At 32.5% G+C, this 22,657-nt stretch overlaps 5 protein-coding genes across 5 annotated transcripts; 4 read left to right on the forward strand and 1 right to left on the reverse strand.

Moving 5' to 3' along the window:
- Positions 1–4,989: 4,989 nt before the first annotated feature.
- On the forward strand, positions 4,990–5,925 carry LOC111424067 (juvenile hormone acid O-methyltransferase-like). The gene is made up of 3 exons (XM_023057480.2): positions 4,990–5,362; positions 5,409–5,686; positions 5,746–5,925. Exons 1-3 carry the CDS (start codon positions 4,992–4,994, stop codon positions 5,898–5,900), a joined length of 804 nt encoding a protein of 267 aa, XP_022913248.2. The 5' UTR covers positions 4,990–4,991; the 3' UTR covers positions 5,901–5,925.
- A 4,643-nt stretch (positions 5,926–10,568) lies between these two features.
- On the reverse strand, positions 10,569–11,612 carry LOC111424192 (juvenile hormone acid O-methyltransferase-like). Its single transcript, XM_023057638.2, has 3 exons — positions 11,191–11,612; positions 10,852–11,135; positions 10,569–10,795 (listed from the first exon to the last, which is right to left on the reverse strand). Exons 1-3 carry the CDS (start codon positions 11,556–11,558, stop codon positions 10,629–10,631), a joined length of 819 nt encoding a protein of 272 aa, XP_022913406.2. The 5' UTR covers positions 11,559–11,612; the 3' UTR covers positions 10,569–10,628.
- A 1,698-nt stretch (positions 11,613–13,310) lies between these two features.
- Positions 13,311–14,235, forward strand: LOC139432133 (juvenile hormone acid O-methyltransferase-like). Its single transcript, XM_071200482.1, has 3 exons — positions 13,311–13,681; positions 13,729–14,006; positions 14,065–14,235. The coding sequence occupies exons 1-3, from the start codon at positions 13,311–13,313 to the stop codon at positions 14,217–14,219; spliced, it is 804 nt and encodes a 267-aa protein (XP_071056583.1). The 3' UTR covers positions 14,220–14,235.
- A 4,015-nt stretch (positions 14,236–18,250) lies between these two features.
- Positions 18,251–19,210, forward strand: LOC139432134 (juvenile hormone acid O-methyltransferase-like). The gene is made up of 3 exons (XM_071200483.1): positions 18,251–18,621; positions 18,668–18,945; positions 19,005–19,210. Exons 1-3 carry the CDS (start codon positions 18,251–18,253, stop codon positions 19,157–19,159), a joined length of 804 nt encoding a protein of 267 aa, XP_071056584.1. The 3' UTR covers positions 19,160–19,210.
- A 156-nt stretch (positions 19,211–19,366) lies between these two features.
- LOC111424222 (juvenile hormone acid O-methyltransferase-like) lies at positions 19,367–22,427 on the forward strand. The gene is made up of 3 exons (XM_023057700.2): positions 19,367–19,786; positions 19,840–20,117; positions 22,195–22,427. Exons 1-3 carry the CDS (start codon positions 19,407–19,409, stop codon positions 22,347–22,349), a joined length of 813 nt encoding a protein of 270 aa, XP_022913468.2. The 5' UTR covers positions 19,367–19,406; the 3' UTR covers positions 22,350–22,427.
- Positions 22,428–22,657: the final 230 nt, after the last annotated feature.

Below are 22,657 nucleotides of genomic sequence, written 5' to 3' on the forward strand. Positions count from 1 at the left end.
AATGGTTAATTTCGATGGTAGATTTTGATGAATAATTTCGATTTCTACGATAACAAAAAAAAACTTTCTTATTTTCTAACCGTTAATTTCGAAGCGAAAATTTGTTGAAGAAAAAAATAAATAACAATAGACGAAATCTAGGCACGCGTACATCCTAAAGAAACCCAACGATGTGAAAAGTCTTTATTGGAATGACAAAACGACAAAACGCAGGCGGAACTAAGCAGGAAAAAAGACAAAGAGAACTAAGTAACGGGAAACGACAAAGTCGAAAGAAATTTTCTTGTTTAAAATACGCAAATTTCCTTTAAATACAAAATTATTTTTGTTGTAACATTCCAACATCCGGTTATCACATGATTAATCATCTTTTATCCTCTTAAGCACTGTCCAACAGATGTGGACAAACGCTCTTAGATAATCGTCACCCAGAACTTAATCGTTTATTTGCACTGTCCCAACGTCTTTTTACGAAGATCACATGTGTTGAAAATATGTCTCTTTAAAAGAAACTGGAGTACTATAAACTATGTGGAGAAAAAAAATGAGTGGAAGAAAATGAAATTGAAATTAAAAAGAAATATCAAAAGTATTATAATTACTGAAAAAAAATTTACTTAATTATATACTTAATGATAATTAAATTTATTTAATGATTAATAATAATTAATGAGTATTTAAATATTTTTTATGTAGCACACCCTATGTATACATATAAAATACACAGAGATGACCAAGCTTTTTTTCTGGAAGAATATCCATGAATTTTTATCGAATTGATTCCTTACTTTATGTACACCGTGTATACACAGGGCTTTAATGGAGTTAGTTTGTCTTATCTAGCTATCGGAAGAACATTCCGATTTTTGCTAACCGTATCATACCACAATATCGTTTTTCTTCAGATACACTTGCAATCCGCTCCATCCTAAAACATAAGGAAGACAGATAAAATCAGCTGATGCAGCACTTTCCGTGTCTTCCCTCTTTTGCGTTGCTTGACAGCTCGCTGGATATCCCTCAGAGTGTATGTTCTTCTGGAGTACATCTTCTAAAAATCATTCTTCTTTCTTTAAATTCTTTTCATCACCTATCATTTCTGCTCGCTGGTATAAGGCCAATCACTAGATACCTCTGAATCAGCTCTAGATACCTGTTTGTTAATAGCGTGTGTTTTCTGATAAACTCACAGTTCCATGTCTCCATCTCCCTAGAGATAAAAACATCCAGGAAAGGTTTTGCAGCTTCCGTTGCCATGGTAAATTTGATGGCATCCGAAACGTTAAATACTTTTTCAAAAAACTCACTGTTTAACCGAAAGTTTCTAGTTCTAGCTCTACTGTCACCTCTAGTGATAATGCTAGTGTTAGTTCAAGAGTTAATTACAATAATATTCTTATGCCATTTCAAAAACATTGATTATTTCCTCATATGTGTAATAAACGGAACCTTCGACAATTTGTAAAGTAGGATTTGGCAAAGTTGTAGATATGACAGTCAGGGCTGTGACAAATTAGTATTCTTCTTGGAATTTAAATACTTTTTTGGTTGAAACTATAGCCTTTAGCCTTAGTGGTTGAATTTCGTTTTTCCTTTTTCAATTTGTATACAATGTGTTACACTGTATATTTTTAAATGTTATTACAATAAATATTAAATTACCCACTTTTTAAAATTCACTAGCTTCCAAAAACGGTGTAAACGCTTACAACGAGGTAATTAGATGGTTCAAAAATGGGAAAATTTTAGATGTTGGGTGTGGTGAAGGTTCGACAACGGTTGATCTTTTGTATCCCTTGATGATTGCAAATTCTTCAAACTCCAAATTAATCCCGATGGATTTACAAGAAGGTATGATTTCTGCTGCTAACGCTAGTTGTGGTCATATGAACATCGATTTTATCCAAATGGATATAACAAACATAAACGAAAATAACAACAAATACAAGAATTATTTCGATAACGTGTTTTCGTTTATTTGTCTACATTTAGTGAGCGATTTGTAAGTATAAATGGATTTTTTTTTGTAATTTTTGTTCCGTGATTTACTTTATTAGAATATGGATAAAGAATATACAGGGTGTCCCGTTAAGCGTACGGAGCGGCTGTATCTCAATAACGGTAAGGCCTAGAGGTTTGGGAAAAAAATCGTTATAAGTAAAGTGGGCAAGAGAAATAGCTGGAAATTATTTTGAAGTTCGTAATTCGACCGCTAGGGGGCGTAACTGCCATAGAGAAACATAAAATTCCTGCTATCTCAGAAAGTTAGACGATGAGCTATAACTTTGACAACATCAGTTAGTAGCTTGGATAATACCGCATCGCTTTTGTTTTGCAATATTTTTCATATCTGTCATAATAAGGGAGGGGGAGGCCAATGCGTTTTCAAATGTTTACATTTTAATATCTCCTAGACCATTCAACCGATTTGAATATTTTTGGTCTTGTTTGAAAGAGCATTTCATGCCCTTTTAAAAGATATTCAGAAAGACCGCTTGGTTTAAAACAAATAAGCTAGAGGGCGTTATCTGCAGTGGTTACATATTTTTGTGATTTTTGAAAAATGTTAAATGGAACGGTACTATTTACTTCACAGACCGTTAATCACCATAAAATTTGCTAAATATTAGTGAAAACCGCATCTCGATATCTCCATCCATTCTCGAATTATAAAAGAAAATGTTAAAAATTCGTATATCTTAATCGGATCAAGTTACCTTAAGAAACAAATAAGAGAGAACAATAATTTTATTATCTAGAACCTTCTAGAACACTTTATCCAAGCTTAGAACTGCTTCAAAACTACTTTTGAGGCGTGTTGAAAAGCCAACGGATCAATGAAACATCAACAATGATAATAAAACAAAATAAACCAAAACACTTAGAATAACTTAAATTTTTAGCAAAAATAACTCACTAATGTGCTAAATGCCTTTCATAAACCTCGATGCATTTATTTAATCTAGTTTCGACGAAAAAAAAAACGCTGCTTAAGTCTCGGCCCTAGATACGTTTCTACTGGTATTTAGTGTTATGTCATATTTTCCCTGGTTATTGGTTTTTCTTGAAAAGTCAGGTCGTTTAGTCTACCCAATAGATAAAGGGGTGAAAGCAATGTGGGTTTTTCTCGAACCAAGAATGCATATTATGCAAGTTTACATCAGCTTGTGGACAGATGCTTCATGCATCCATAGCATTTGTGATAAAAGGTTTGGATTTGCCCAAATCATATTTAAAAGTCAATGGTAATAGTTCAGTCTGTTATCATAATCGGTATCTGTTAAGGCCTGATGTAAAACAACGTGGTGGAGATATTATTCTCTTGAGAACTCTTGTGGACAATTGTTTTCGAAGTTCCCAGATTATGTGGGATCACATTGCGCACCAATATGATTTACGAATTCATAGAGATGTCTGAATGGGCTACACGTTGCCAGTTTTCCGTAATCGCTAAGTCAATCTTAAAAACACTTCTAGAGAAAAATGTCTTTCTTTGTCGTAATTGCATTGCACATTTTTGCCATGCAGTTGCATCGTATTTGAAACATTGAAAATAAATCATCATACGCTCTATCATACGCTTCTGCGTTAGTAAATGACATGTTTACAGTTACCATGGTAATGTGATTTGCTTTTCTCGATGAGGTAACTGAATCCGATTGATGGCACTCGAGTTTTTAACATTTTCTTCTATAACTCGAGAACGGGTGGCGATATCGAGATGCGGTTTTCACTAAAATTTAGCAAATTTTAAGGTGACTAAGGGTCTGTGAAGTAAATAGTATCGTTCCATTTAACTTTTCTTCAAAAATCACAAAAATATGTAATCGCTGCAGATAACGTCCTCTAGCTCATTTGTTTTAAAGCAGACGGTCTTACTGAAAATATCTTTAAAAAGAGCATAAAATGCTCTTTCAAACAACACCGAAAACATTCAAATCGGTTGAATGGTCTAGGAGATATTAAAATGTAAACATATGAAAACGCATTGGCCTCCCCATCCCTTATTATGACAGATATGAGAAATATCGCAAAACAAAAGCGATGCGGTATTATCCAAGCTATTAAATGATGTCAAAGTTTTAGCTCATCGTCTAAGTTTCTGAGATAGCGGCAACTTTATGTTTCTCAATGGCAGTTACGCCCCCTAGCGGTCGAATTACGAACTTCAAAATTATTTCCAGCTATTTCTCTTGGTCACTTTGCTTATAAGGATTTTTTTCCCAAACCTCTTGGCCTTACCGTTCTAGAGATACAGCCGCTCCGTACGCTTAACGGGACACCCTGTATATGATTTAATGAAACGTGATGGGCAAACTTTCTTCATAATTCCAGCAAATAATCCAGTTTTTACTGCAGTTATGGAGCTGCGTCATGAAGGAAATTATATTGAATATGTTAAAAAAGTCGAGCACGTTTTCAACACTCCATTTGCTCAATTAAGTAATCCTGAAGATTGGATTAAACCTTTAATGGAAAAAGAAGGATTTAAAAATGTTAAATGTTTCAAATTTCCCCAAGATTTCACTTTTGAAAGTTTCGATTATTTAAAAAGTGTTAAACAAGTTGACTAATTTCGTTATATTTTTGTAACAAATTTTATATTTTAGGGTTCATTGCAACTTTTCAATTTTTAATTAAGGAAATTTTAAAAGATGAACAAGATAATTTTATCGAAGAAGTTGTTAATCGTAATATAAAAATATCAACTTTTGATGAGACCACTCAAGAAATTCATGCAATTGTAATCAAATCTAAGTTGATTTAGTTTTCATGTTTTATAATTATAAATAAATAGTTATTTTCGATGGTCAATAATAATTCTGTTTTAAACATCGCAATTTTAATTATATATTGTAAACAGCAAATTTTCTAATTATTTATACAATCGTTAAAATATACTAACGGTTATCAATATAATTATACTTAAAGTAGGAAGTTAATTAACTATAATAATTATTATTCTTTCTTAAACGTTGAAATCGCCTATAATGTACGACCCCAAATTATATCGTGAAACAACAAATCTTTTTGTGAAATCCCACATCAAAAAGATCATAAATTGTTATAGTAATTTACTAAATTGGAATCAAAATGAAAATATTTTAGAAATTGGTTGTGGTGAAGGTTCAACAACAATCGAAATTTTGGTTGATTTCATCTCAAAAAATGTTTCAAATTTTAATTATTTAGCAACTGATTTATTACAACCAATGATTAATTTAGCAACAAATGATTATTTACACGATCACGTGACGTTTAAACAAGCTGATATCTTAGATGAAAAACTCTGGTTGAATTACAAGGAATGCTTTACGAAGATATTTTCAATTTTGTGCTTTATGGTCGTACCAAACCCAACGTAAGTAAAAAAATCGATTTAACTAATTAATAACTTTAATTTTTAGTATTTGGATTAAAAATATTTACAACGTTTTAAAACAAAACGGTCAAATATTTTTAATATTAACATCAACAAATCCCATGATGAAACAACACATCTCTCTTAGCCAACAAGAGAAATGGTCAAAATACCAAAAATCAAATTTTTTTCTCTCCGATTACCTTTTAAGCGATAACCCAACATCTTGGATTATTCAACTCTTAAGAAATGGAGGATTTAAAGATATCCAACAACATGAAATTGTTTACGATACCAATTTAAAAGATTTTAAATCTGCATATCGTACGTTATAATTAATTTCTTAATTTAATAAAATAAATTCAATCAAGAACAATTTTTAGAATTTGTAAAAGCTTTTACATCATTGAACGAGAACATTCCTGAAGAATTAAAAGACGAATATTTGAATGAAATGTGTGAAAATATCGAAAAAGAAGTTTTAAATGACGAAAAGTACTCTTATATTTCTTATGATGTTATTTCAGCCAAAAAATAATGTTTTAATAAAACTATTTTGTCTTCTTTAATTTGACATTAATAATATAATCCATAAAAACAGTCCAATTTATCTTATGGAAACTTTGATAACATTGTATGTAAGCGAATACAGATTGTATGTTGAAAATAAGAGATGATGATATGGCGATATGCTATTGATAATCTAAATAAAACCACAGCCCTAATAGAATTTGAAGATGAATGGATAATACTAAGATACACCATGAATTGAGCTGCTGTAGACATTATAAGTAACCACAAAAATCACGCAATAAATGCTCCAGAAAGAAAATATCTACAACAAAACGCAAGATTGAACAAAGCTGAGTATGAAGGATATCGAAGAAAGACCAACAGAACCTGCTATAGGAAGAAAACAGAAATCCTAAAACAGAAAATAAAACAAGTAATTGAACATAACAGCACGCAAAAATAAATAATACAATGAAATTCCCCTAGCTAGAACTTCTATATCTCGAATTATCCTCTAAGTCGAATAATTTTCGTAAGCTCAAGCGTTTGACTAGATTTCAAATGTGTTTTTATCTCTTTAAGTCGAATTTCACTAACTCGAATTTCTCTATAACTTGAACTGAACTACTATGGAATTTATTCAACTCTTACTTCTATAAGTCGAATTTACCAAAGAATAAAAATTCAAATCCGTTCTGTAAGTAAATATTTTTTTATTTGGGTGATTTTATGGTTCGAACATTTGATGAAGCTTATTCCTCTCTTAGAAAGCTTGAAACCTTTATATTATCAAGAGAGAATGTTCCAGATAATATTCATAATTCTTTACATTTAATAAAAACATTTTTTCGACAAAGAGCGGTTGTCTACTTTAAGCCAAAAGAAAATTACGGATTATTTTAAAAAACTTGATTAATTTCCTACTTATAATAGTATTAAGGTTTCTGTTTTAAATTTTTCTCTGACTCGTATTCTCCATAACTGGAACTTTTCTTCTGCTCCCTTAGTGATTCGAGTTAGGGAAATTTCACTGTACAACGATGAGAAAGGAATAATTTTGAATGACACGATGTCAAAGTACGCTAGATCATATCCACATTCTACGGAATATACAAGAAAAATTGAATGAACCTGTACAATACCTAGCAAAACTGGGTATACCACAGAAGATTAATCATCATTTTAGAAGCTATCATTCCCGAGCTTGAATATATGCCTACTGAGGGAAAAATATACTTATTTCAACTAGATCATATGTTTGGGATCCAGAGTAAACAAACCTAATAATGCCAAGGAAAAATCGAAGCCAGGATACGTACTTTATTTACAATAAGTCCACAAACACTGAATGAGGAGTAAAATATTAGGCAGACAATCGTAAATCGAGATCTAACGCCCCATTATAAGATCAAGAACAACATATGGTTACGAAGCATGGACTATGTCGCCAGGACTAGAAAACCAAAAAAAATAATATCTTAAAATATCGAAAATATCTTCGTAAAGCACTCCTTGTAATTCAACCAGAGTTTTTCATCTAAGATATCTGTTTGTTTAAATAGAACACGTTCGTCAAAATAATCATTTGTGGCTAAATTAATCATTGGTTGTAATAAATCAGTTTCTAAATAATTAAAATTTGAAACATTTTTTGAGATTAAATCAACTAAAATCTTCCTCTTTTCGACAGTTCGTGGTGACGTAAAGCACGTGTTTTGGGTTCACCTCGCACTATCAGTTTTTGAGGAACTTTGGTAGCCCTGTGTTGAGTTGTTTGATCTTTGCTGATTTTCGCTTTGCTTGGTAGTTGGTTTTTGCTTGGCTTGGTGATATTAGTAGTTGAGGGCGAGGGTGAAACCGTTTTGTTAACATGAAGGATGAACTTGACTCTATAGATTTTGATAATTGTGCTGATAAAATAAATCTTAATGATGCTCTTGAATTTGTGAGATACATTGAGGCAAATATAACCAATCTTCTTGACTCTAGGACATTTAATCACATGAATTTAAACGCTGCACAATGTAAATCGTCCATCGAGCGTGGATGTATCCAGATTAATGATAAAGAAAAAATAATTATTGCGGACGATATTATTAATCTTAGGAACAGAATCTTAGAAGATAAGGGATGTATATTTGATAATTTACTATTTAATGTTAATAACTGTCGTTTTTCCAATATGGATTCGTCTCCTTTCATTGTTTACATCGAATCTATAGACAAGAATATAACAGGTTTAAGTGACATGAAAATAGGTAAATACTTCTATGATCAGACTAAAAATAGGGAAAAATAGACTAGCAATCGAATTTGATTCAAATGTCAATGCTAACAAATTTTTGTGAATAATTAGACGACCTACATACCAACACACTTGATCACTTGCAGAGCTATCATTAGAAACATTGACACATCCTTTTCCGAAGTGGACATTAAATTGCAGACAACGAGAGGGAAGTTCTTTGAGTCAGAAGATTTAGAAGGAATGTAGCCAAAGAAGTTAGTGGAGATTCAGGTTCTCAAACAGAATTTGAATACAGAGGTACTTCAACATTATTAGTTACTTTTGCAGGGACGGTAATTCCAAGTTACATCAAACTGTTTTTTAATGTAAGAAGAACTGAATTATATACAGCACCAGTAGCGCAATGTCACAAATGTTGTCGATACGGCCATACTAAGAAAATCTGTAAATCTAAATTAAAATGTCTCGGGTGTGCAGAAGAACATGATTTTAAACAATGCACAAAAAAAGAAAGCCCTAAGTGTATTTTCTGTAGGGGTGATCATTTATCAACAGAGATGTGTATTCCTTTTTCTGAGAGAATTTGTACTGAACTTACCAAGCAATCTACAATTAAAAAACTAATGGCAACTTACCATATTTCTGCTTTCGAAGCACTGATGGCGGTTAACAAGTCCTCGGACAAACAGTTTGCTATTAATAGACTAAATGATGATATTAATTTTCCTAGGGTATCTTCTAATAGCCAGGCTAGTAAAGCTTTAAATACAAACAGTAACAGAACGACTGCACAACCTAAGACAAATTTTTTGGTAACTACTCCCGGTAATAATGCTAGACATATCACAAGAACCGATGACTTTCCATTTTGATCAAAAGAGGTGTACAAGCGGCATGGTTAAACGATCCGATGGTGATCGAGGAGAGAATTCATTTTGCCAAGTTCAGGGTGGGAGGTATTACTTTTGTGGCGGGGTATATTCCCTCTGATTAAGGTTTTAGTATTTATGATTGGAACCAATTACTCTTGAATGTTACTGCACCTTTTATTATTTTGGGTGAGCTAATTGAAACATTGGATTTGACCGTGGTGAATAAAAAAAGAACAACGTTTTTAAATAGAAATAACAAAGTTAGCGTTATAGATTTGATTGTTTGTTCGTCGGATATAGCGCAAAACGTTGTTTCAAAAACCGATACACACTTTGGGGAGTGATCATTTTCCTGTTTTAGCTAAGGTACTTACCAGTATTACTCCATTTTCTAGCAAATCCAAAACCCAGAAAACTGATAGGTTTAATTACAAGAAGGCGAACTGAATTAGTTTTTCAGAACATACTAGTAGATGGTGAGATAGTGATTAAGCAAGAATTGTGGGACTTAGAAAGATGGTAACCAGGCAGTTTATGACGTGTCCCAGCGAGATTAATTTTATCATAGTCAAGAGGTATTTGGCTTTGAGCAAAAGACTACTACTCAAAAAGAAAAGAGAACCTTTCAAACAATTCTGCGAATCACTATCCAGGTAGTCATCATTAGAATGTTATGGGGAACCATAAGGCACTACGACTGAGCCATTAATGGCACTGAAACCCAAATATCTACAGATTTCGCATGGACCCAGGATTTTATGTCTCATCTTTGCCCGGAGTATGTGCCTAATTTGGAAGATGTTGAAACCGGTAGAATTGAGGAGTCAGATTAATATGGACAAACCATTCAGCAGAACGGAATTAGAGTTAGCTTTGAAATTTAAAAAATCGATATCCCCCGGTTCAGACGACGTCAGTTTTGCCATGTTAAACAACATTTCAGATATGTAGGTGCTTAAGGAATTTAAAGTAGTTTAAATGGATTAAGGTAGTAAGGAAGGATCATTCCCCCCTGCCGGTAATTCTTCTTATTTGAATTGTTTTTGATTTTTGGAACGTTATCTCCCCACAGGGCTACCTAATTTGAAGATAAACTTATATAAAAAAAAAATTGTGACTGGTGGTAAGGGCCCAGCTACCAAGTTATTACCCCTGGTTTCAAGAAGAAGAACTAAAATCTCGATTGTGGTTGAACCATCACTACAAACAATTTCTAAAATATTTTCATTTTGATTCCACTTTAGTAAATTGCTTAAACAATGTATGATCTTCTTGATGTGGGATGTCACATTTTTAAGTTTAAGAAAGAATAATAATTGTTGTAGTTAATTAGCTAATTTATACCTTCTATAAATGGGATGAAATTCTCCATATTTCTCTAATATAGTATTTCTCAAAAAGGTTTTACTTTTACCTACATCATATTTTATTATACCTTCTACTTTAAGCATAATTATCTTGATAACGGTTAGTATATTTTAACGTTTCTGTCAATAAGTAAGAAATATGTTGTTTTCAAGATGTAATTAAAATTGCGATGCTTAAAAAAGAGAATTATCATTTACTATCAAAAATAACTATTTATTTATAATTACAAAACATGAAAACTAAATTAATTTAGATTTGATTACAATTATTTATCTGCAATAATAGCAAGAATAAAACAGCTTGCATGAATTTCTTGAGTGGTCTCATCAAAAGTTGATATTCTTATAATACGATTAGCAACTTGTTCGATAAAATCGTCTTGTTCATCAGTTGGAATTTCCTTAATTAAAAATTGAAAAGTTGCAATGAACCCTAAAATATAAAATTTGTTACAAAAATATAACAAAATTACTCAACTTGTTTAACACTTTTTAAATAATCGAAACTTTCAAAAGTGAAATCTTGGGGAAATTTGAAACATTTAACATTTTTAAATCCTTCTTTTTCCATTAAAGGTTTAATCCAATCTTCAGGATTACTTAATTGAGCAAATGGAGTGTTGAAAACGTGCTCGACTTTTTTAACATATTCAATATAATTTCCTTCATGACGTAGCTCCATAACTGCAGTAAAAACTGGATTATTTGCTGGAATTATGAAGAAAGTTTGCCCATCACGTTTCATTAAATCATATATATTCTTTATCCATATTCTAATAAAGTAAATCAGGGAACAAAAATTACAAAAAAAAATCCATTTATACTTACAAATCGCTCACTAAATGTAGACAAATAAACGAAAACACGTTATCGAAATAATTCTTGTATTTGTTGTTATTTTCGTTTATGTTTGTTATATCCATTTGGATAAAATCGATGTTCATATGACCATAACTAGCGTTAGCAGCAGAAATCATATCTTCTTCTAAATCCATCGCGATTAATTCGGAGTTTGAAGAATTTGCCATTATCAACGGATACAAAAGATCAACCGTTGTCGAACCTTCACCACACCCAACATCTAAAATTTTCCCATTTTTGGACCATCTGATAAACTCGCTGTAAGCGTTTACACCGTTTTTGGAAGCTAGTTTTTGAAACTGAGACATTTTCTTGTACAATTCAACGTCGAACATCTTTGAAATTTTCGTTCTCTTTACTTCTTGGTAACTGATTGTGAGTGAGGGTGACTTTCAAATTGTGTTCGAGTTTTATTACGTTATTAAAAAGAGATGGAATAAACGAGTATTTAAAGAAAAAAATTAAACTCCCAAAATGAAATTTAATCTTAACATTTATATTTTATTCGAAGAAAGTAATAAATTGATTTTTTTATGTATAATTTTATAAAGTAATTTAATACATTATTTATTACTACAATATTTTGGATTACAATATATTGTTATACAGGTTGATCTAGATAAGAATGTCACCAATATGTACCATTTCGAAGTCATATTTAGACGTTTCTTTGACTATTGAACAGATATTCTATTCTAGGGCCTTATTGTGCCAAGAAAATATCACCGAATGCTGAAATCGCGTCTACCCATTACGTTTTATTAAATCATATATATTCTTTACCTATTAAATATAAGAGAAATATAAGAACGGAGATTAATAACACCAGGAAAACATTACATGTTCTTAATTTAACTCCAGATCAAGTCTACAATGCTGATTGAATTAGATTGTTCTGGAAAGTTTTGTCAAACAAGAGATACATTTATAGGGAAGAGCGGGAAGCACAAGGCAGAAAAGTGTCAAAAGACAAGGTTACTATTATGCCTGTGGTTCCAGCTTTTGTTTATAGGCAGAGCGAGATCACCTAGGGCATTTAAAAACATTGATTTACCAATCATATACAGAAACCAAAAGAAAGCATGGGTTATCAAAGAAGTATTCATAGAATAGTTCCACTATGATTCCTATGTTCCAGCAGTACGACGTTTTTTGAAAAGCAAGAACCTTCCGCCGAAAGCTCTTCTCATTTTAGATAACGCACCGATCCGAATGTGATGCAAATTATAAAGACTAATTATAAAAAAGCCACCTGAATGCTGTTTTGCGAGAAGATAATATAACAAAAATGTTAAAAGACATGAATTTAAAAGATGCTGTATTCATCCTGACTGAGGCTTGGAATACTGAGAGGGTAATACAGTCGTAATGCCAGAAGTTGTGGGTATCATTAGATAATAATGAAATAGAAGTGAAATGTGACTTAAAAGATGAGTTATTAATTGCAGAACTGAAGAAGAAAACTACAAAATCTAGAAGCAAAGTTTACAGAGCTAGATACTGGAGAGTGGTTTGGGAACGATCCGAACAACGAGCCGATGATGAGTGATTAAGGTCTAATAAATAAAACGATCAGTACTGAATCAAACGACGGTAATGTAGAACTGTTTACAGCCAATCTACGAATTAACTCTGTAAAATCCGAAGATCCTTTAACGACAATCGATCTCAATATACATTCTGCCGAAGAGATTAAACAACCTGCATATATTTTATTGATACCAAGATCCTTTTTTTAGAAGTTGCTAATCATATTATAAGAATATCAACTTTTGATGAGACCACTCAAGAAATTCATGCAAGCTGTTTTATTCTTTCTATTATTGCAGATAAATAATTGTAATAAAATCTAAGTTAATTTAGTTTTCATGTTTTGTAATTATAAATAAATAGTTCTTTTTGATAATAAATAATAATTCTCTTTTTTAAACATCGCAATTTTAATTGCAACATACTTCCTGCTTATTTCCACAAACGATGTAATATACTAACCGTTATCAAGATAAATATACTTAAAGTAGAAAGTATAAATAAGCTAATTAACTAAAACAATTATTATTATTTTTTAAACGTTGAAATCGTCTATAATGTACGACCCCAAATTATATCGTGAAACAAAAAGTCTTTTTGCGAAATCTCACATCGAAAAGATCATAAATTGTTATAGTACTTTACTAAATTGGAATCAAAATGAAAATATTTTAGAAGTTGGTTGTGGTGATGGTTCAATAACAATCGAAGTTTTAGTTGATTTAATATCAAAAAATGTTTCAAATTTCAATTATTTAGCAACTGATTTATTACAACCAATGATTAATTTAGCCACAAATGATTATTTTCACGAACGTGTCCAATTTAAACAAGCTGATATCTTAGATGAAAAACTCTGGTTGAATAACAAGGAGTGCTTTATGAAAATATTTTCAATTTTGTGCCTTATGGTCGTACCAAACCCAACGTAAGTAAAAAAAATGGATTTAATAAATTAATAAATATAATTTTTAGTATTTGGGTTAAAAATATTTACAACGTTTTAAAACAAAACGGTCAAATAGTTTTAATATTAATATCAACAAGTCCCATGATAAAACAACACATCTCTCTTAGCCAACAAGAGAAGTGGTCAAAATATCAAAAATCAAACTTTTTTCTCTCTGATTACCTTTTAAGCGATAACCCAACGTCTTGGATTAATCAACACTTAAGAAATGGAGGATTTAAAGATATCGAACAATATGAAATTGTTTACGATACAACTTTAAAAGATTTTAAATCTACATATCGTACGTTATAATTAATTTCAAATTTAATAAAATAAATTCAATCAAGGACAATTTTTAGAATTTGTAAAAGCTTTTACATCATTGAACGAAAACATTCCTGAAGAATTAAAAGGCGAATATTTGAACGAAATGTGTGCAAATATCGAAAAAGAAGTCTTAAATGACGAGAAGTATTCTTATATTTCTTATGATGTTATTATAGCCAGAAAATAATGATTTAATAAAACTATTTTGTTTTCTTTTATTTAACACTAATAACTTACACTTTGATAACATTGTATGTAGCCGAATACAGATTGTATGTTGAAAATATGGGATGATGATATGGCGATATGCTATTGATAATCTAAATAAAATCACAGCCCTCCTAGAATTTGAAGATGAATGGATAATACTAAGATACACCATGAATTCAACTGCTGTAGACATTATAGATTACCACAAAAATTACGCAATAAATGCTCCAGAAAGAAAATACCTACAACAAAACGCAAGATTGAACAGAACTGAGTATAAAGGATATCGAAGAGGGACCAACAGAACCTGCTATAGAAAGAAAACAGAAAGCCTAAAATAGAAAATGGAACAAGTAATTGAACATAACAGCACGCAAAAATAAATAATACAGCAATATACAATTATGAAAAAGGAATAATTTTGAATGACCCTGTATAGCGTTTACATCTATTAAACGCCTTAATAGGTCTATTATAAAATAAATAGAAAAAAGGTACAGTACAGTACTAGCTAGGTACTTTGCTAGGTACTACAGTACCTAGCAAAAGAAGCTACCATACCCAAGCATGAAATGCGAAATGTCATCAAAACGAAAATCTTGCTGCTATAGGAAAGGATGCAGAGAAACAGAGGAGTAAAGATAATTGCGAAATGGACACTACAGGGATAGAGAACTAGAGGAAGACTAAACAAACGATGGAAGGATGATGTGATGGTGGTTAGAATGTTTAGTGTATAGGAATGACAACTTATTGCGAAGCAAGCCCAAATCCACAAAGGACCGTAGTGCTGGAAGAAGAAGAGTCTAAGTAAAATATGGCTCATAGCTGGCTTTTCAAAAACCTTGTGCCTTCCGTAAATCAAATGCCATAGATTTGAACATATATCTACACTTAGAAATAGAACGTTTTATTTTTCCTGTGCTGCTTTGCAAAACGCTCAGGTGTTTCAACTTATTTTAGATAACGCACCTGCACACACATCAAATGACAAATTAGCTTCAAGAGACGGTCTATTACAAACTTTCTTGCTTCCTTATTTTACACCTCTACTTGACGGCCTGAGACGGCCTCTGGCGACGCAATTGCACAGTATATGTTCAGCAGTTTCTGACTCGTCGTTGCAAAGTCGACAAGTTTAATCCTCAGCTTGTCCAATGTGGAAGAGGTGGTATTTTAGGAGCGCATAGAAGGTCAGGTATCCTGAGAGCGTCCTTAGATCCCCTTTGCTGAGGTATATAACCTCCTTGGTTTTGTTTTGTGATGAAGTTATCATAGTTATCATAGAAGTTCTTTCCAGCGTAAGGCTACCTTTGAAACCTCCCAATTGTTGATTATTTGTTTTAGGTGGCTGTTTTGTAGTCCACAGCCAGGTTGGGGTCCAATAAAGGGCGTGTTCGCTGCTTCTTTGGCCAGTTAGTCCGCCTTCTCATTGCCCTCAATGTTGCTGTAACTTGGAACCCACCATAGGGTAACATCATTGCCCCAAGCGAGGTCTCTCAGGTTGCTGGTACACTCTCTGATTAGTGCGGAGTCACAGGTGTAGGCCTGAATTGCCTTTAAGGCGGCCCGACTGTCTGTGAAAATGTTTATGGATGCACCCTTCTGTCCCTTCTGTAGGTTCAAAGCGGTGCAGAAGTTTATAGCAAGAACTTTCGCTTACGAAAAATTGTTATGTCCGAACTGAGTGGTAGTTTGATATGGCTGTTTGGTCCACTGATGCCCATACCTACTCCGGATCTAATTGCCTTTGAAGCATCGGTGTAACAGGCTAGGGCTCCTCTTTTTAGTTGAGGCCCCCCTTCCCCCAATCATCACTTCTTCTAAATATGACCTTATACGGCTGGTTGAAATTGTATTCTGTCGGTATAAGGTCCGTTTTAATTTCAATCAGGTGATTTAGACATAGGTCCTTGAACATTTCGAGGTGTCCGCTGAGATTGCCATGCATCAACTTGAGTGAAGAAACTATTTTCAGTGATAAGGCACTTGAAGTTACCTCCTTTTGTATATATAAATGGAGCGAGTAGGGCGTCCAAAGCAGTCGTCGGACAAGATCTCATTGCACCCGTTATGTTAAGTTATACTAACCGCTGGATTTGTGCCAGCTGTTGTTGTGCTGTCTTATGTTTTGTTTTGGCCACCAAAAAAATGAGGCGTGGGACCATGGGTTTGATTATTGCTACGTAGGCCCAATGAGCCATTCGTGGTTTGAGACCGCAGTTCCTTCCTAGGAGCCTGCGGCAGATCTGGTTTGCCATGATGGCCTTTTTCTTCACCTTATCTAAGTGTGAGTTCCAGGCTAGTTTACTGTCTAATATTACCCCTAGGTATTTAACTTTTATTTTGAGGTTGATAGTTCTGCTTTCAATGGAGGCTGCTTTTATTTGTAGGTTCGTTCTCCGAGTGAAAGGGACTATTTCGATTTTATTTGGACTGATGTGGAGCCCATTGCTTCGACACCAAGTACTGGTGAGGAGTAGGGCTTTCTGCATTAGTTGAGTTACGATTGTATCATATTTACCTCGGATTATGATTACCTTCATCAGCATAACACTGAATCTTGAATTCGTTTTTTGTTAGAGTGTTCATCAAGTCATCAACTACCAGGCACCATAATAGAGGTGATAGCACTTTACCCCCTATAGGGACATCCTCTTAGCGCCTTTATAGCCAGCGACTCGCCACCCAGACTGGCTGTGATCTGCCGACTTTTCAACATGGCTATACACCATTTGATTGTCGACGGATGTATATCTTTTACGTTTAGGGCCCTCTCTATGGATCCATAGGAGGTGTTATCAAACGCACCCTCTATGTCTGTGAAAGCACATAAGGCTATCTCTTTGGTTGCTATTGCCTCCTCTAAAATCCACCCTAGCATGTTGGCTAGGATGGAGTGGATTAGTGACAAGCACTCCATTCCTAAGGTATACCTTAGCTATTACCTTTTCCATTCCTTTAAGGAGAAATGAAGTTATTCTAATTGGTCTGTATGCCTTGGGATTGGCGTTTAAACGCCTACCACCTTTAGATATGAAGACCACCTTTACTTTCTTCCATAGTGTGGGTATATAGCTAAGGTTATAGCTAGCAATATATAGGGGTATTATTACTATGAGCAGGTCTTCTAAGCCTTTTTGCAGAAAAATAGGCAGAATTCAATCTCCTCTAGGCAATTTTAGGGACTTGAAATTAGAAATAACCCACCTCGCTCTGTTGGGTGTAAAAATGTTGCCAGCTATGCTGCGAACTCTACCTGATGGATGGGTTATGTCGATTACATCATGGTCGGCATCTGCGTGGGGGCAGACTTTTGAGGAAGGGAAGTGTGTACTCAGTAGGAGCTCCAACGATTCCTTAGCATCCTCAGTGTATTTACCGTCTTGTTTGCATAGGTGGCCTAGATCAGTGTTGTGATCTTTTGCCAAGATCTTATGCAGACGAGCAACTGTAGGCGTATTGTATGCCTTCACAGAAACTGCACCAGGTTTTTCTTTTGGCTTAAGGATAGCCAAGTTATATTCTGTTAGGGCTTTCTTATAGACTTCCCGTGTTTGCTCGAGTTCGGAATGCCTGACTTTGTTATATAGTCTTCTAACCATAACTCGCTGTTTTTCAAGGTCCTTATTCCACCAAGGTACATTGAATTGTGCTCTTTTGAGTTTTATTGGATAGCTTGATTCATATGCACTATGTATGAGATTGTTTAGTTGAAATGCCGTATTGTTCACAAATATGTATTGTTTATAACTATTCTTTATATATGTTTTTATATTGTTTTTAATTTTCTTTGTGCTAATATATTTTGTTTGTTATTTTGTATAGTAAATTTTTTGGCATCAAACCCAGTAATCCGTTATATTCTGTAATCCGGCAGTGCTAAAAATTTTATGATGCCAGATTATCGAGATTGTACTAATTATACCTGCTTAAAATAAAAGGTATAAATACGCTAAAATAACGACAACAATTATTATTTTTTCTTAAACGTTGAAATCGTCTATAATGTACGACCCGAAATTATATCGTGAAGCATGTGGGTATTTTCTAAGACCCCACACCAAAAAGATCATAAATTATTATAGTAATTTGCTAAATTGGAATCAAAATGAAAATATTTTAGAAATTGGTTGTGGTGATGGTTCAACAACAATTGAAGTTTTAGTTGATTTGATCTCAAAAAATGTTTCAAATTTTAATTATTTAGCAACTGATTTGTTACAACCAATGATTAATTTAGCCAAAAATGATTATTTTCACGAACGTGTCCAATTTAAGCAAGCAGATATCTTAGATGAAGAACTCTGGTTGAATTACAAGGAGTGCTTTACGAAGATATTTTCAATTTTGTGCTTTATGGTCGTACCAAACCCAACGTAAGTACAAAAATTGATTTAATTAATTAATAAATTTAATTTTTAGTATTTGGGTTAAAAATATTTACAACGTTTTAAAACAAAATGGTCAAATATTTTTAATATTAACATCAACAAATCCCATGATGAAACAACACCTCTCTCTTAGCCAACAAGAGAAATGGTCAAAATACCAAAAATCAAATCTTTTTCTCTCCGATTACTTTTTAAGCGATAACCCAACATCTTGGATTACTCAACACTTAAAAAATGGAGGATTTAAAGATATCCAACAATATGAAATTGTTTACGATACTAATTTAAAAGATTTTAAATCTGCAATGCGTACGTTATAACTAATTTCTTAATTTAATAATATAAATTCAATCAAGAACAATTTTTAGAATTTGTAAAAGCTTTTACATCATTGAACGAGAACATTCCTGAAGAATTAAAAGACGAATATTTGAATGAAATGTGTGAAAATATCGAAAAAGAAGTTTTAAATGACGAAAAGTATTCGTATATTTCTTATGATTTTATTACAGCCAGAAAATAATGTTTTAAAAAAACTATTTTGTCTATAAAAGCACTACTTTAGCTTATGGAAACTTGAATGACGAAAGCTACTCTCATATTTCTTATGTTGTTATTATAACAAGAAAATAATGTTTTAATAAAGAATTATTTTAACGTTAATTTGTTGAAGTATTATCTAAAATACTTAACATATGATACCCTTATCGTTTTGATAAAAATTGTCGTCAATTTAAAAATAAAATTGTGTCTCCATTCGCTGTTAAAAAATGTTTGATGCTACTTTATATCAAGAAGTTACCGAAAGTTTCATTAAAACCCATACAAAATTTATTGTAAATAGCTTTAAAAATGTATTGGAATGGAAATCCGAAGGAAAAGAAGAAATTTTAGATGTTGGTTGCGGAGAAGGGTCAACCACAATACACATTTTAGAAAAAATGGTTATGGAGAACACGAAAAATTATAATATTTTAGGAATTGATTTGATGGACGCAATGATTGATTTGGCAAAAAAATCCTTTCCAAATCGAGAAAATATTCAATTCAAACAAGCCGATATTTTAGATGTAAACGCCTGGGTTGGGTATAAAGAACATTTCCATAAAGTTTTATCGATTTTGTGTTTTATGATCGTACCAAATCCCAAGTAAGCTTTTTATAACTTAATTTATATTAATATTACTTATAATTTTTTTTTAGAGTTTGGATTAAAAATATTTATAACGTTTTAAAACCAAATGGTCAAATATTTTTTATGCTATGCTTAACTAACGCGATGGTAAAACAACAACTTTATCTAAGTAAACAAAAAAAATGGGAAACATATCAAAAAAAGAACGCTATGTGCTCCGAGTTCTTCATAAATGAAAACTCAACAGATTGGATTATTCGCCATTTAGAGGAGGGAGGATTTAAACATCTTATTTATAACGAAATCGTATTTGATACACCATTAAAAAATAAGGAAGCTTCTTATAGTAGGTTTAAAAAATCATTTACTCACCTGGCAAATTTTCTGTTAATAATTTCTGAGGTTTTCTTTCGCAAGCAAAGCATTTTAGTACATTTAACATTTCTTAACACACCATCATGATCTTATCTTCATCTTCAGAACAAGTTCCTTCTACTACTGGGTCTCATTAGCAGCTTAAAAGCAAATAATAGAAGCTAGCAAATTCCAAACATATAGAAATCAAAACAAATTAGAAGTATTTTGATGACTTTGTTAGTAACATTTCTGCTTCCATGACCAGATTTTGGTTGATTTTAAAATCATTTTAGATTAATCACAGATGTTCTACTACGCCAATAAATTTTACTACCCATCATTACAAACAACATATTATATTATTATTAGTTAACATTACTGCATGATGCATTTCGTATTGGATTCTCTCTGTAGTTTCATGAAACAACTGGAGTTGTGTTGGTTTTCAATACTTGAGACTTGATGGATAGAGATTTTGTCAAATTATATCTTTGATGGAATGTTCAATAATCGTTATGCAGTATAATTAACAGTTTTCATTCCAGCACTTGTGATCATCACTTTTGTGATAGTTCAATCATCTTTATCAGGATGACCTCTCTTCTATGCTTTATTTTACTATCTATGGTCTTTCCCAACAGTTCAAGCAGACTGATTTTTGTACCTTACATCAACTCAGATAACTATATCCAAAACGTATATCTCTAGTTTGCTTCTTGGAACATTCGCATTTAGAAAAGTGTATTGAAAGCCTTGCAATTATAAACACCATCAAGGTAGTCTTTGAACTAAAATTAGAACTAAAACTAGAACTAACACTTTCGGGTTTTGCCGTGCGTCTTTTAAGAAAAGGTTTGACATTTCGGATGCCATGTTGCAATCTTCTTCAGAAACTGGTTCGAAGTGACTTCATTACATACTATTATTATACTAACTTCTATTTTCAAGTTTTCTCTTGAATACTCTCCATTTTTTTCAATCAGAAACATTACTCATCTGCCAATAAGTTACAAACGTTAATACCTTTGACGATTTTCGAACTGACCTAATTTGTCTTCGATTTAAAAGGCTCTTGAGGAGTTTAGTTTCAACAAGTTTTCCAAAGGGCATTAATACAACCACAGCATTTGTTATAGTTACAAATGACTTTGTGTGTACGCGCTACTTCTTCACTATCTTTTGGATATGCAATCAAATCTACGCCCGAAATGTACAGGGAAGTGTCTTAATTCTGCTAAACATTTCACTTTTTGTGGGTAGTATAATCAATAGCATCTCTTGCAACTATAACTTTTACATAAATTGGGTTCAAATATATACCACATCTATATATAATTGTAGATAGCTTTCCGGTTGCTGTAATGCACCTACATAGTAGCCTTTCTGAGTTCTGGATTAGTTCTGATGTGAGATTGATCCGAAACTTACGTTATTGATGTTTCTATTACTATCAAGAACATTTGCGTGGTCTTCAGGAATCTTTAAACTCAATTCGGTAAAGATTATTACTTTTGAATTTCTCACACCAGTCAAACTGATTCTGATTTCTCAGGGATTTTGCATATTAAAGACTTTAGATATTGAATTACAACCAATTTGTACTACTGCTGTATATAGCAAGCAATTAAGGAATTTTGAAGCCAACCCATTTAATCCTCCATAATAAACGGATATTCAACCAAACGGCAAAGCAACACAATCCATTTAAACATCAGCAGTTATTGGATATCCCAATGAAACCCCAAATCAAGCTAATCCAGTAAAGCTTCAGCATTTAATGATATTCCAACCCAACCCCAAAGCAGTTGTTAAAACATATCTCAACTCACAATCAGTCCTAAAGCAACCCAACCCATTTGCACATTAGCAGAAGATTTATATCCCAACTCAACCACAAAGCAGCGCAAATCTGCAAATCTCTGTAGTTAATTGTTCAGGTTCCTCATTTTCTGAAGATAGAAAGTATTTAAATAAACAAATGGTGAATTGTTTACAATTTTTATTACTGTCTCTATGATTCAAACAGTTGTAGTGGTAATACATAAGTTATTTTCTTTGTATTTCAGAGTTCACCAAAGCATTCACTTTATTAAATGAAACAATTCCTGAAGAACTAAAAGAAGAATATTTAAATGAATTGTGCGAAAATATCGAAAAGGAATATTCGAAAAACAAGGAATACTCAAAAATTTCTTATTTAATTATATCCGGAAGGAAATAAATTTTGTTTAACCGTTATATTACCATAAATATATCAGTTACTGGATAAACTAAAAAAAATACATGATAAAAAATCTGAGGGTATCTTTTTTATTAGTACCTTAATTTAATTTTAATAATTTTCTACTCTGTCACGTTCATTTTTTCTTGTATTTTTTTTATTGTTAATTATCTTGGTGAAGCAATGAGATCTCTAATTTTTTTAACATCTTTTTTTCTTAGGAAAAAAATCCCACGGGCCAAAGACCTGGATGGCACCACGGACAATTTTTTTCTCAGGCAAAGGGGTCAAAGGTACCCGCAGCCTCC

Source organism: Onthophagus taurus, chromosome 11 (assembly GCF_036711975.1).
Source record: "Onthophagus taurus isolate NC chromosome 11, IU_Otau_3.0, whole genome shotgun sequence".
Lineage (NCBI taxonomy): Eukaryota > Metazoa > Arthropoda > Insecta > Coleoptera > Scarabaeidae > Onthophagus > Onthophagus taurus.